The sequence below is a fragment of the Lates calcarifer genome, linkage group LG3, assembly GCF_001640805.2.
Source record: "Lates calcarifer isolate ASB-BC8 linkage group LG3, TLL_Latcal_v3, whole genome shotgun sequence".
NCBI lineage: Eukaryota > Metazoa > Chordata > Actinopteri > Centropomidae > Lates > Lates calcarifer.
The window spans coordinates 11,508,885-11,523,400 of record NC_066835.1 but is presented as its reverse complement, the minus strand read 5'-3'; the positions used below and the strand labels follow the sequence as shown (position 1 = coordinate 11,523,400).

Here is a 14,516-nt window from a genome sequence, read left to right as displayed (position 1 = left end):
GTTTGTTCAATCTCTGTTCTGTTTTGTTGTCGCTGGTATGAAACTTAAATACTATTAATTTTTAGTAAGGCGCGATGGACAGCTAATATGTTGACGTTTGCTGGTCCTTGCAGGAGGGTGTGTTTACATTAACGTCACAGCAGTTTGCCGAGAGGGTGAGTAAAGTGTCTTTTAAATTCACCGATTAAACACTGATATCGAAAACATTTGAAAAAATACTGATGTAGTCCTTGCTCTTACCTATTTAATGGTCATTAATACAAAGTCTGGTGGTTACAAACTACTACTTGTATGGGCTGGCCATAATAAATCATAAAGGAAGTGCTTACGAGCTACCCTCGATAGCTAACTTCAGGCTAGCTCGTTCGACAAAACAAGACACTGGGAGGCTGATTATCTTTCTTCAGCAAGAAGGGTTTCCCTTAATCTTCTTTGGTTGAATGTCAAAGCTTATTGACACTGAGCTGCAGATTAATGACTGTAACCAGGCTGTAACATTTTATTGTGTTCATTAGTTCAGTCGTCCTTTAAGATGGACACAATAGGAACTAAGGTTGAGAATAACGCTGTGACTGATTATTATTTTCCATTATTGGTCATTCTGTCAGTTATTTTCTTAATTAGTTGATTTTCTTAACGGTTTTTACAATGTCAGGAAAATACCCATCACAAATTCTGAAGCTTGAAATGATACCTTCTCATTGCATGTTTTGTCCGACCTAATATAAAAAATACTAAATATACTGTTACATAAAACAAAGCAAATACAGCTAGATCTTCACTAATGACAAGCTACAACTGAGGAAAGTTTGGAATTTCTGAAAATGACTGAAATGATGACTCTGTTATCAAAATACTTGCCAGTTGTTCTTCTGTTCATAGACTACTTGATTAACTGATTAATTGATTGTAGACTGATTGTAGATGAGGATTTAATTTCTGATTTGTGCTCTGCTTGAAATTATTACACATAATAACTGTAACTGTTGATCCAACAAATTTGCCTTAACTTGCAGTGCTATAAATGTTTCTGAACACTTGACACTTGTCTCTGGGCTTTCATCAAGAAACCGACAAATTACCTGAATCCTGATGCATCTCTTGTAGCCTAAACAATAATTCCACTTAACATATTTGGCATTTGCTGTGTAAGATCATAAGCACATAATTCTTTTCTGAAGACTGATGCTTTACTTAAAAGTGTCTGTTATGATGGTGGAGAGTTTACACCTCGCCTGAGAGACAAGTGTGTCAGAAAGAAACCATAATACCAAACAGTAGAGTATCTTGTACACCTTTTGTGGCTTGGCCAGAAGCTGCATTAACTCCCTACTTGTAGAGAAACACACCCTTAGGTCTGGACCGTCTATGCTGTTTGAAATAGGACCTGGATAGAAAGAACTGTGAAAAAACTTATTCATAAATGATGGGAAATATGGCTGAACCAGATGAAGGCATGTTTTGCTATTTTGCTGTTTAGTTAGTTTTGTTACATAAATGTTTTTGCAGATAAAGTCCTAATACATCAGCGTCATGTTCCACGGGATACCAGTTACAGGAGGTGTAGGAGGAGGTAAGATATTCAAACAAACCTAGTATCCACATTTTACACAGTCAGATTGTAGAAGCATCATCCTTTCAACAGTAAATGCAAGTAAATGTCACTCATGTATTGGCTTTTTTTCTCCTCAGCTCCGGCCAATAAACCTGAGTTATATGAGGTAAATGTCTCTTTTTCATGCTTTACTTAATTTTTCCTGAAATTTACCTGGAAGAAAGCCAAATACTGCTTTAAACTGGACTAAATCCAGGGATAAGATATGTGATAATCATGTCAATCTTATCTTTTTAGGAAGTAAAATTATACAAAAATGCAAGAGAACGAGAGAAGTAAGTGTCAAATACATTTTCAGTCACCAGCTTAATAAGAATACACTGTACACTGAGGGATTCCTAATGTTGCCAGTGTTGTAACACTTCATTATTAACCTTGTTTCTAAAGGTATGATAACATGGCTGAGTTGTTCGCTGTCGTCAAGACCCTGCAGGCCCTGGAGAAGGCTTACATCAAAGACTGTGTCACACCCAATGAGTGAGTTACACTGGAGTTTATATGTTGCGTTTAAAAGACAAAAATACCACCTGTGACTTTGACAGTATGTCTTTATTAATGCGGAGGCTTTGTCTGTTTCAGGTACACTGCTTCCTGTTCCAGACTCTTGGTTCAGTATAAGGCAGCTTTCAAACAGGTGCAGGGCTCTGATGTGGGCTCCATCGATGACTTCTGCAGGAAGTACAGAGTGAGTTCTGAGTTGAGGTGTAGATCATTTATTGACCCATATTATTAGATTGATTTTATCTCTGTGGTGCCACCTTAGCAAGGATCTTGCTCTTGTCATTTTGTCCCCCAGCTCGACTGCCCACTAGCCATGGAAAGGATCAAGGAGGATCGGCCAATCACCATCAAGGATGACAAGGGCAACCTGAATCGCTGCATTGCAGATATCGTTTCTGTACGTCCTCTCTCCTGCTCCATTATATTAAACAGCCAGTTCAATCTGGAGGCTTATTTTGGATGTGTGCCATGATAAGAATTGTTGAGGTCGTATTTGTGGTTAAATGATTTAGTGTGTTCAGTTTTGGACCTAAGTGGCTGAAGTGGTTTCACTTCATTTGGCTCATCTTCTGGTCAGTCATTGAAGAATGTGAGTGGGTGTTGCCATCTGCATCCACTGCCAACTTTTAACTCAGCTCATAAAATCAGTGGACAGATAGTGTGATGTTTCTTGTTGCTGACTGTGGAAATTGAAACATATGTCGAGCATTGTCTCAGTGTGTGTCACTTTCTCTTGTTTTTTCTTCAGCTCTTCATCACTGTGATGGACAAGCTGAGACTGGAGATCAGGGCCATGGATGAGGTTAATGGAAGAGTGCTGAATGTTGGCAGACTTATCATACCAGCTGCTTAAGTTGATACCTGACACTTGTTTTCCTTTGGTCCAGATCCAGCCAGACCTGAGGGAGCTGATGGAAACCATGAACAGAATGAGCAACATGCCTCCAGACTCAGAGGCTAAGGACAAAGTCAGCCTCTGGTTAGTTATACCAAGTCACTCAATATAGTTCTGTGCAGGATGCTATGTAATGTATGTAATTTTAATTACAGTGACTCACACACACTTGTTCAGTTGGCAATGGTTGTGCCGAGAGTTGTCCATAAACTCAACTAATATCACTTTCATTATCAGTGTCTAGCAGTGGCAGACCTCTGTAAAGTCCCAGTTAAGAGCAAAAACAAACTCCACAAACAAAGACTCCACATGTTCATTTTGAAGTGTGTGGATCACAGAATTCATTTGGCAGCACAAAATTCACAATTACAGTTACCATCATAATAATGTTTCTTTGAAAAACATTATGAAACGGAGTAGCACTTGACCTTTCCTTGCTTATGACATATATGTAGCGCTACTTTTGCAGGAGCTAAAATGTCTGCACTGATCACCAGTAGCACTGCACTTACACCACTCCATGATAAAAACACATTTTAAAACCACAGCTCAGCCTCATTAATTTCCATAGATACATTTTGTCTGAATTGTCCATTTCCTTGATCTTCTCTCATCAGGTTGACCACCCTCAGCAGTATGTCAGCCTCAGACGAACTGGATGATAATCAGGTGCGCCAGATGCTGTTTGACCTGGAGTCGGCCTACAACGCCTTCAACCGCTTCCTCCACTCCTCCTAAAACATCTCTCCATCATAGACCCATCTGTGTGAAATTCTGGCTCTTAACGCCTGCTAAGTTTAAAGAAACACTCTACTTTCTCATCATGGTTCTTGGTAGGGAGCGGATTGAAATCTGGGGACAGGTTTTCTTTTCCTCTGCCTCCCCAATTATTTCCTCTCTGTCTCTACATTTGTTCCCTATGTCCTTTTTCATGTTGTGTACAATTCAAACTCCACCTCCTTGTAGAGTAAACTCCACTGTATGTGGTGGTTCTTCCCGTGCTGTGAGATGCTCCATTGGCCTGTTTTCTAGCCAAACTTGTGTGATAAATCCTGGCTGTTTATTCTGATCTTGACAAAAGCAGTTTACTTATAACTTTGTACTGTAATTTCAAAAAAAGGTCTAATTTTATACTTAAGTTTTGCAGAACACCAACAGAGAAGCATTAATTAATTATGTTGGGAAAATTCTGCACATGAAGAAAAGGTTGAAACAGCCAAAGCCTTTGTATTATTGGAAAGATGAATATATATTTTTTTCTTTTTGGTACCCTAAATGTATCCACCATCTGCCACCTGGGGACATTTTTTGTTGTGTGCACCACAATTATTTTCTGTTTTTCTGTTGCACAAGTTGTTTCTGTAGAATCCTACAACAGAGTTTGTCAATAGTGTAAGAGAAGCTGACATAGGTAAGAGTTTATCTACTTTGTTCATTAGCTGATAAAATGCAGCTGAAATAATTGTTTGGACTTTAGGAATGATTAGACTGCACTTCAAATTAATCATTATATCAAAACTATGGTGGAAGCAAATTGTTAATGTTCATTATTTGTTTACTTGTCTACAGTTTCTCTTATGTTAACATGCCTAATCCATATTTCCTTTAAAAGTGAGGGTTTGGCCACATTAAGTGGGCAAAAGAACGGTGGACACCCCCCCTCCCCCCTTATTTTGCTTACTAAATATGTTTCAACCCTCAAACACCATTAGGGGGAACATATTTATTCAGATTTATCACTGTAAATAATAGTTTGATTTTTAAATAAAAGCATGTAACATCTTTTTAGAAATAAAGTTGAAAAAACTACCTCCAAATTTGGGACTGTTGTGTATGTAATTAAGATGAAATTTGTTCAAAAATGATCCACTGAAGATGTGACATGTTTAAAACTAACAAAGGGGAATGATTAATTTACATATTTGTAGATAATCATTTGAAGTGTTGAGATTTTTTTAGCCTAATAAAGGCCATGGCTGAGTTTACCTGTTAGGGGAACCTGGGCTGCTTGGCCCATATTTGCCACAAACTGCCACTACCTCTGTGCATTCTTGTGTCCCCTGCAGCCACCAAGTTCTGGTTAAGTGCAGTACTCTGACGCTAGAATGATACCAACAGTGGGCTGAATATTTTTTGACATCTGTGGCAATACAAAACAGATGTTCAGTACCATTGCTAACACATGAATTTATTTTACACCTTGATTTGGAGTTTGGTTTGTTTTAACATTTATTGTTATTTTAAAAAATATGCCTAACAATATAATATAAAGACCTTTGCCTTAGTGAAATATAGTCTAAAGTTAGGGGGTTAATGCTGCTTTAGAATAAGAAATATCTGATTAAAGAATAAGTAATGAGACAAACACCAACTGGCCCTAGGTTTTGTATTTGTGACTTTGTAAGTTAATCAACTGTGACTTAACACAGGGACACGCAGCAAAACAAGACAACTAAAGATTTTTAAACTAGATTTTGACACAGGGCCCTGCTATGAGATATTGGAATGAAATCAGATTATAATGCAGAACCCATCTCAGTTGACACTAAGAATTAGTAGACATTAGTATTAAAAAGAAATAAAACAGTTAATCACATTAACAAAACCAGTCAACATGCAGGTCTAGATCCTTGGCCTGTTGGCCAGTTTGTCTGAACATATTTGTAGGTCATTTTTTAAGGTGCTGATTCTTGTTTTATACCTTATATTTACATAATATTTACTGTTTTCATTGCCCCTTTTTCATACATATATTATTTTCCCAGGTGAATCATTTACTTTGGCTTACTTTTGCATGAATGAATCTCCATCTTCTCTAATAAGGAAGAAAATAAACTGTTCCTAGAAGTTACATTTAATATTAATAGGTTAGTCAGTGTGGATCCATTGTAGAATGACTCCACTTTGCTGCAGAACTAAAACCATTAGATAAAGCCTCATCACTCTACAGGGAACTTCATTTAACTCGGACCATTTTAATTAACTGAGGCCACACTGAACAAAGCAGCTTTGTGTGCCTCTCCCAGGATTACAGAGGAGGTCTTCTTATAATCGTCGTGCCACAACCATCATAATCTCCATGACAACACCAAATGCCCACCTGTGGCAGCCGTAGACCGTCTGAATGAGTTTGTGCGTTTGTGCTGCGGCTCCTTTAAGAACCAGGCAGCCGCGTATTCGTTACCAGGACGACAAAAAAGTGACAAAACTCTTCGTCTCACCGTCTATCTGCAGCGGCAGTGTGTGGGAGTATCCAAACTTACAGCGAGATTTGAATGTCACTTGGGTAAATAACAGCGGTATCTGTACAGTACTGGTTAAACGTCTTTACTTTTAACAACTAAATGGAGGTGGGAAACTAACCTGCTGCTTCCCGACCGACGTTGACTCTTTGAACAGTAAGCGACGCGTCGTATGACCACAAGTAGAGAAAAGAGGGTCCCATGTTGACTCGGCTGTTAGCATCCATTCACTTGTGTATGTGTGTCGTGGAAATATATATTGAGCTGGATGCTGCAGCTCTGACTTGACTGGCTTCAGTCGCCATAGGTTTATCACCTTTAACACCTGTTTTCTGGAAATTCAGAGTCTACTTCTCTCTTTCAGGAATAATCAAAGAGTATGGTGAGGATTTCTGCATGAGCGGAAGTAGGAACTGAAAAAATGAGCAAAAAATATGGATCGACAAACGTGTCTGAGGTGGAGGAACATATTAATCTCAAGTATGAAATAAAGAAGAGACTTGGAAAAGGGGTGAGTGAGTTTTTTATTCTTAGAGTAATTGATTATTGATTGAATTAATGAGTTCCTCATTTCACTCTCAACATAAATCACAAGTTTTTTTTTTTTTTTTTTTTTTTTTTTAGCAGATAGACAGTTTGGCTTCCATTTCACTTTGCAGCCACGTTCAGATCCATCCTTTTTCTACCTGTGCATTCATATTTGCCACATCTTTAAGCCTCTCTGTACTTAAGCGTTAAGAAAGATTCTTGAAATTCTCCAGACTTAAGGTCCTCAGTGAATACCAATGTTGTAAGCGAGGGGTTTATTTACTTTGGCAGGACAAACCCTTTCTGTGGAGATCAGCTGATGTGTGAGGACACTTGTTCCCTTCAGAGTCCAACCCCCTTTGTTTTTCTCCCCGCTGGTACGGTTGCCACAGGACTAAAAACAGCCTGGTTTCTTTCCACAGACTGTCCACAGAGACTCACCCAAGTTGCTGCTCTGTTTTGAATGGCCAGGTGGTGAATGCCACGTAGACACGTCATATTGCCTAACTAGGCATACCTGAGGGCGACCGTGGCTCAGGTTACGCAGCTGTTCAACCTGTTTACAGGAGACTGATGGGACAGTAGCATTTTGTGCAGTGATACCTCAGGGAGCTGAACAGTAGTGGGCAGCATGGCGCAAATAGCTTTAGCAAGTCATAAAGTGGAATTATTGCTTTAAATTATTCTGAATAGCACTGTTTTGTCTAAAACCCAGTTCATCTCTCTGTCTCTGGAGCCACCAGTGCTGTCTAAATCTGATCCACTGCCTCCAGTGTTAGTGCTGGTCCTTGTGTCATTGCAATAGCGGTGTACTCTGATGCTCTGCCTCACTGCTGCCTCTGTTATGCTTGACTTCACTGCCTATATCAGCACTCTCTCTTCACTGTGATCAGAGTTGTACCAGGTACGGTCCCATTGGGGACACAGAAGTCATGTGCTCACCATTTTCTTCTGAGGGAGAAGTGCCAATATTAGTGAGGCTCACTGTCCTTAAATCTGTCATATTACAGAGTAAAGTATTGTCTTAAAACAGCTTTGAGCTTTGAATGATCATGTAGGGAAACTCAGAGGTATGGTAACTGGTTTTAAATGAATTTAAAAAAAGATATAATATGTCACAGTTAAATGAATGAATTAAACATGGTTAAAAAAAGAAAACTGCAGAATGTTTAGATCTTTTCACAGTTATTTGATTATATTGATCATGGTGGAGCTGCTCACACTTATGACTCCAGTATTTCTAAAATTCTGTCTACAACTCTACACACACTGTTTCAGAATCTAAGCACACTCCTGCAGGGTGAAGAAGTTACCTAATTTAATGTTTTCTGTATTTTTATATTTGTCTCAGGCCTATGGCATCGTATGGAAGGCAGTTGACCGACAGAGCGGGGAGATTGTGGCTGTGAAAAAGATCTTTGATGCCTTCAGAAACAGGACAGATGCCCAGGTGTGTACTGTCTGATCTACAAATGAAGTCATTATTATAATCTATTGTAACCTGTAACTTTGATCGTGTTTACTATCTAGTCCACCCTGTGTAAATCTGCTCCCTCACCTGTCTCAATAGAAAGACGAGTGTGGCTAATGATTAAATGGAACAGGAGGCTTTTGTCTGCCCAATTTATTGCTGGGCTTACGTGCTGTTTGTGGAATTCATGTTCTAACTGTGGTTTTATTTCCCTTTTGCAGCGGACATTCAGAGAAATCATGTTCCTTCAGGTAACAATAAAAACTGTGTTTGAATTAAATAAAGTTAAACTAACTGTCAGACAGACTATAATTTTCTTAAAACCAAAAGATGAATAATCTCCTTATATTTTCCATCATTTATCTGCACAAAGTAATGGGAACACTTTTCATGATATACAGTACTTACTGTGTCTGAGGATACTGGTCCTGGTCCACTGACTCCTCAGTCAGTGAATGACTGATCCACAATTCACCAATGATCTACAAAAAGATGTCCACAATTCTCTTTATATTTCCTTTCTCCCCTTTATATACCAAGGCCTTCCTGCTACGGCACAGTGTATTTGTCCATGACTGTTTCCTCATATTTAAATTGTGTATAAGTAGAAAATATTGCTAAACTGATTTTGCAGCTGCTCAGTTTTACTGTGTGAAAACCACTGAGCAATGGCATTGAGCCTTACTTATAAATGGACCGCTGTTGACATGCTGCAGCATGGTGAAAAAGTCCATAAGTTGAAAGCCTCTGCTGTAATGTAAAAGCTCTATAAATTATGTCCCATATGGTAAAACGTGTACGAAAAATGATATGAGTAGATGTCCTCAGTCTGTAAATTTTTGGTGCACGAGTATCAGAATATCAAAATGACTAAAACCAGTAGGTTGATAAATTGTGTTTTCATTCAGCTTTACTTTTTATTATCCTAGATTAAATTTGGTTTCCAGGCCAGTGTTAAACACAGTACCTTACACCCTTTGTTACATATTCCCATTTCACTCTTTATCTACTGACCTACATACGTGTGACTTTCAGCTTTGCCACTGATCCCTAATCAGCTGTTGTCATCTTCCAGTGAAACTCCGGCCTTGCAGTCATGGGGTTTATAGTGACCATTATGTAACCTCTGTTGAAACTGTCTCTGTTGTTTGCACAACCTTGACACAAAATCTGCCAGTTATTACAGGTCAAACAGTAGCCACAGTGTGCTCTCTGTGTTTGTGTGTTGTGTCTGTAACTAAAAATCTTTATCTTTTACGCAGGAGTTTGGAGATCATCCCAACATCGTCAAACTTCTAAATGTCATCCGAGCTCAAAACGATAAAGACATTTATCTCATTTTTGAATATATGGGTGAGTGTTGCTCAACGTGCGGAGCTGCTCAGCTGTGACACACAAACACTGCGCAGAAAAATAATCATTGGTTGTGGGGAAGGCTGCAGTGCTTCTTTGCAGTTTAACTTGGCACTGAAAAAGGCTGAGAGGTGTGTGTGCGTAATTGTGTGTGTGTGGAAGGGCTTCTGCTTCCTTTGGCCGCCTGCTCTGTCTTACTGCTGAGTCCACATATTGGCCTCCCCCTTCTCTGCAGTCTAATCCATGACTGTACACCAGCAACACAGACCTCCACTGTTTCTCTCCAGGATTTTGCTACGTGATGCATCTTGGTTGAAATCACTGTGTATTTGATTACAGAGGAGCATGTGTGTAGCAACTCAGTGCCAAAATCATCAGAGAATAATTTACAGTCCAAACATTGGTTGATACTACAGTGAAAGCCATATTATCAACAAAATATGCTCTCTGCTTTGACACAGACACTGACCTGCATGCAGTGATTAAGAAAGGCACCCTGCTGAAGGACATCCATAAACGCTATGTGATGTACCAGCTCTTCAAAGCCATCAAATACCTGCATTCAGGAAACGTTATCCACAGGGACCAAAAGGTATGCAAGTCATTTTATCAGTTGGAGAATATTTAGGAATAATAGTGAATATTTGAAACATATCACACAACCCAAAAGTGCTCTTGATAACTGCATTATGCAAATATATCATTATTACATATTATTTTTTGTTTTCTGATCTGTTTAATTCATAATATAGTTTAAAAACATTTATTTTTCTGTATATACAGATAAAAATTTAAGCTACTATGTTCAAAATACTGTGTTTATACAATAACATTCAGTATCAAAAGTACATGTCTGCAGCACATACGCTAACTTGGCTCTTCTCACTCGAAACTAGATTTTTGTTCCCCTTATTTTCCTCTCTTTTCACTCCTTGTATTGTTTCTGTTTTCATACCTTGGTCAAGCTGGGTTCTATAATACCTTCTCTGAATGACCTTTGGATAGCTAAGTTGAAATCCAACTATTATTCTCCATTCAAAGAGTGATTCTCCTGTCTGTGTTTCCCACAGCCATCCAATGTGCTGCTGGACACAGACTGTGTAGTCAAGCTGTGTGATTTCGGCCTGGCCAGATCACTCAACCAGATCCAAGAGGACAGTGGGAATCCTGCGCTGACAGGAGTACGTGGCAACGCGGTGGTACAGAGCTCCTGAGATCCTGCTGGGCTCCACAAGGTATCGACTGTGACGAGCATCTGTTACCACATTGTCTGCTTGTTCTCCACAACAGTTGGTTTAAAAATGAGGAAGAACATAATGTGGCATTTTAATTCAAGTGACAGAATACTGCTTTGGAAAATCGTGCAGCTGTTTTGAGTGTATCAGAGTGTAAAAGGAGCACGTCTCGTCCAAAGGTACACTAAAGGTGTAGACATGTGGAGCCTTGGCTGTATCCTGGGGGAGATGCTGCTGGGAAAAGCCCTGTTCCCCGGGACATCCACCATCAACCAGATAGAGAAGATCATGAGTGCCATACCACACCCAAGCCCAGAAGGTGACAAATAAAAACTCCATGTTAAATTCATTCAAATGGTAAACACTTTATACTTTTACTTTTGATTAACTAAATACATTTTAATTTTCAGATATTCTCGCAATAAAGTCTGAATATGGATCCTCTGTCATTCAGAGAATGTTACTGAAGTAAGAAAACTTTTTCTTTTTTTGTAATTTATGTTGTGAAAATACTCTACGCAAGCACCATAAAACAAAGCATATTGTTTTTTTTGTATATGTACATGTAAATCTGGTCATCTAAGTCACCAACAATACACACATTTCATTTTTTCACATTTCACTCCGTTAACTCGCACGCATTACTTAATCTGCTTGTGAATGCAGAGTGTTTACAGTTCCTGTTTGGCCTCTCTCTGACCTTGTCACTCCCAGCGCAGAGGGAACTAAGGGTGTGATGATAACAAATTTCTTCCCCTCTACTGGGGAAAACTATTATCACAGCCTGCAGGCCTGAGGTTGCACTCATTACATGCTCTGGGAACAGGAACAGCAATTATAGCGGAGATGCAATGACGTAGCAGTGACACAGCAAAATCATAAATCAAGCAATGGCAGCTTAAATGGACCACCTTGTTGCAACGGGTGCATTTGATATGTGTTGATGTTTACGGCAGCAGGGAGAGTCATATTGTCTGCTTGAACTTGTTCATAGGCTTTGCTCTATTTTGAACCTTTGTATAGGACAGGAAGATTGGAAACTGCAAATCTCACCTCTCCTTCCTTCACCAGACCACAGGTGCCTCTGGAGGATCTTCTCCAGCCGTCTGTGCCTTCTGACGCTCTGGACCTGCTGAGAGGTTTGCTGGTTTTCAACCCAGACAAGCGGCTGACTGCTGAGCAAGCCCTCCAACACCCATATGTAGCCAGGTATTCAGGAGCACGCATTCAGATTGATTCATGGATTAGTGACTGTGGTCAGGTCTGTCTTTAGAATCAGTATTTTTCTCTGTATCCTGGGCTGCTTGTGCTGGATCGAGATCAGAGAGATCAGTAAATCTGTATCATTATGTTGCTGTTATTACCATAAAGTGCCATCATTTATCCACAATTATTTTCTGTCCCTGGAGGTTCCATAATCCAGCCAAGGAGCCAGCTCTTAACTATGATGTCGTGCTGCCAGTGGATGATGATGTACAATTATCTGTAGTGCAATACCGCAACAAACTTTATGAGGTACAGAGTGAGTCATTAATGTCAGCATTTACTGTGGAAGTTGAGCCAATCACACAGATTAAACCTCTTTCCTCTTCTTTTCCTTACAGATGATACTGGAGAGGAGAACTAATCAGGGGATGCTGAGGCTGATCCAGCCGAAGGACATAGGCTGTGTCGGTAGCAGCGAGAAGCCCAGTGATGAGGGATAAAGAGGAGAAGGGCCCGGTGGTAGAGAAAGGCGATGGTAGTGGCGACCATGAGGAGAAACCACAACATCAAAAGACTGAGGAGAAAAACCATGTGCCTTCACATACAGGCCTCACCACACCTGGGCCTGTGAATGTATCCAGCCAGCCTGCTATGGAGAAGACGAGTCCATTAGCCAGCCCTGGACTGGGAAAACTCACGTATAATCCCATCACACATGCCCCAAGTATGTCTAAGTGTATTTTTACGGGTTCCACACTGGGCTAGGTGTCAAACCTTTTTGTGTAGACATTTAAAATTTAAGAACACTGGTAGTGAGTATTGTTTTGCTATTAGTATAGAACAGTACCCAGACCTTGTTCCAGGCTTTCACAGTCAAATCTAACAGCGTGGCTGCATGGATTTTACATAAATATCATTATATAATTTATATTATATGATAGAATTATATGTACACATACCCTCAGGTTAAAAACACAGCTCTTCTTTTCATTCAGACGGTTTTGTTAGGAGCCCAGGTGGTCCTCCCCATTACTTTCATTCTACTGCAGCCAGTAGGAAACAAATGGGACAGACCAGTAATGGAAGTGCAACTACATCACCAGTAGATGGCACTAACGCTAATACAGTAAGCACCAGGCCTCAGTTCACTCACTATTCACTTTTGCTTTCTGTTGCTGTCATCTTGTTTTTTTCTCTTTCATTATTACACCATTTTTATTTTTGGCTACTTGCATGTGGCTCACTTTCAACCTTTGTTCTGTCTTTTCTCCCTGCCTTCATTAGTCCATGGACCAGATTCTCCAGCGTGGTCGCTCAGCCCCTGCGACCCATAACCGCTCCTTCTCCTGGACCCTAAACCAAACACAAAACAACCCACTAGTGCGCAAGGATGAGGCGTCTTTACCCTCCGGACTGTATGTCACATCTGCACGTCTGGTCAGTCCACTGCACCCCAGGACATGAAAAATATGACTCAGTGTCAGAATTTAATTTCAGGCCATTTACATGCATGATGAAATATTGATTTTAAACATAGAATGCATGAAAATATATGCTTAAAGCTTGGTGGTTTTACTAAGCTGTGGATGGACTGGCTGTTTTAACATGTTTAACTTTCTTTTTATTCCGATGCAGAACCAGCGCTCCAACTCCCAGGTTCGTGAGGCTCGTCCCCCACCACGGTTCAGCAAGAAAGTATTTCAGAGTAACTGTAATGTAGCAGCTTCTGGCGACCCTCGAGCCAAACTAGGCAGTTATTCCCAGGCCTACGGTACAATCAACAAGACTGAACTGGATAATCTGCTTCGAAATCGTCCTCACAACCAGTAACTGAACTGCTGTCATGCCAGCAGTTACATAGTGGCTGGGCAGCACCTGTGTTTACACACACAACAAAGTTTTCCTTATGATATGATGATGGGCATGTGGCAAACTGGAGGAGATCCTGTAGAGAGAAACTGTTAAGACTGTTAGGTCAAACACCTCTTCTATACTGTGTAGAATGTATCCATGGAAACATGGGATTTCCATTCGCTGTCTGTGACAGTGAATACATATTTGTAAAATGTGTGAATTCATATTACGTTTATCAAACTGCACCAGCAATTTATGACAATATGCAAATGTGTCGTTTTTTCAAGAACTCACTGGACTATCAGCCTGGCACAACTGCTTTATTGAGTGTCAGTTGGTTTGTGGTAATCTGATTCATACAAATATCTTTGGGAATATACACCACTAGCACATTATCACCTGAAATTCTGTCCTGTCTACCTGAGGCCATGTGTCAAACTCCACATGCCAAATATTTCTAAATACATTCGTGTTTCAGTGAGTAGGGGCCCAGAACAAGGTTAAACCAGCCATTACTTTTCTTGTTGATCTATGCAGCTAATTATCTATAAGATTAATAGTTTACGCCAGTAGATTACTGATGGACACAGAATAACTGCAAAATATACAAATAGTT

General features: G+C 39.9%; 2 protein-coding genes across 2 annotated transcripts; both read left to right on the top strand.

Annotated features, from left to right (window-relative positions):
* The first annotated feature begins 78 nt into the window (after positions 1-78).
* Positions 79-4,828, top strand: vps28 (VPS28 subunit of ESCRT-I). Its single transcript, XM_018698071.2, has 10 exons — positions 79-155; positions 1,510-1,573; positions 1,693-1,721; positions 1,853-1,890; positions 2,003-2,092; positions 2,195-2,300; positions 2,412-2,513; positions 2,865-2,918; positions 3,004-3,095; positions 3,629-4,828. The coding sequence occupies exons 2-10, from the start codon at positions 1,534-1,536 to the stop codon at positions 3,747-3,749; spliced, it is 672 nt and encodes a 223-aa protein (XP_018553587.1). The 5' UTR covers positions 79-155; positions 1,510-1,533; the 3' UTR covers positions 3,750-4,828.
* Positions 4,829-6,200: 1,372 nt separating this feature from the next.
* On the top strand, positions 6,201-14,164 carry mapk15 (mitogen-activated protein kinase 15). Its single transcript, XM_051066762.1, is given in 17 exon segments — positions 6,201-6,488; positions 6,618-6,764; positions 8,133-8,231; positions 8,474-8,503; positions 9,515-9,605; positions 10,067-10,197; positions 10,676-10,783; positions 10,785-10,840; positions 11,020-11,159; positions 11,251-11,308; positions 11,912-12,049; positions 12,250-12,355; positions 12,445-12,534; positions 12,536-12,770; positions 13,042-13,172; positions 13,331-13,483; positions 13,682-14,164. Coding segments are annotated over 16 exon segments (1,851 nt in total). The 5' UTR covers positions 6,201-6,488; positions 6,618-6,674; the 3' UTR covers positions 13,877-14,164.
* The last annotated feature ends 352 nt before the right edge of the window (positions 14,165-14,516 follow it).

Bases quoted from the DNA above. Each gene is read 5' to 3' on its own strand.
- vps28 (XM_018698071.2), top strand. From the start codon at position 1,534: ATGTTCCACGGGATACCAGTTACAGGAGGTGTAGGAGGAG. The intron at 1,722-1,852 runs GTAAATGTCTCT...TTATCTTTTTAG, and splicing joins ATAAACCTGAGTTATATGAG to GAAGTAAAATTATACAAAAA. The intron at 2,093-2,194 runs GTGAGTTACACT...TGTCTGTTTCAG, and splicing joins GACTGTGTCACACCCAATGA to GTACACTGCTTCCTGTTCCA.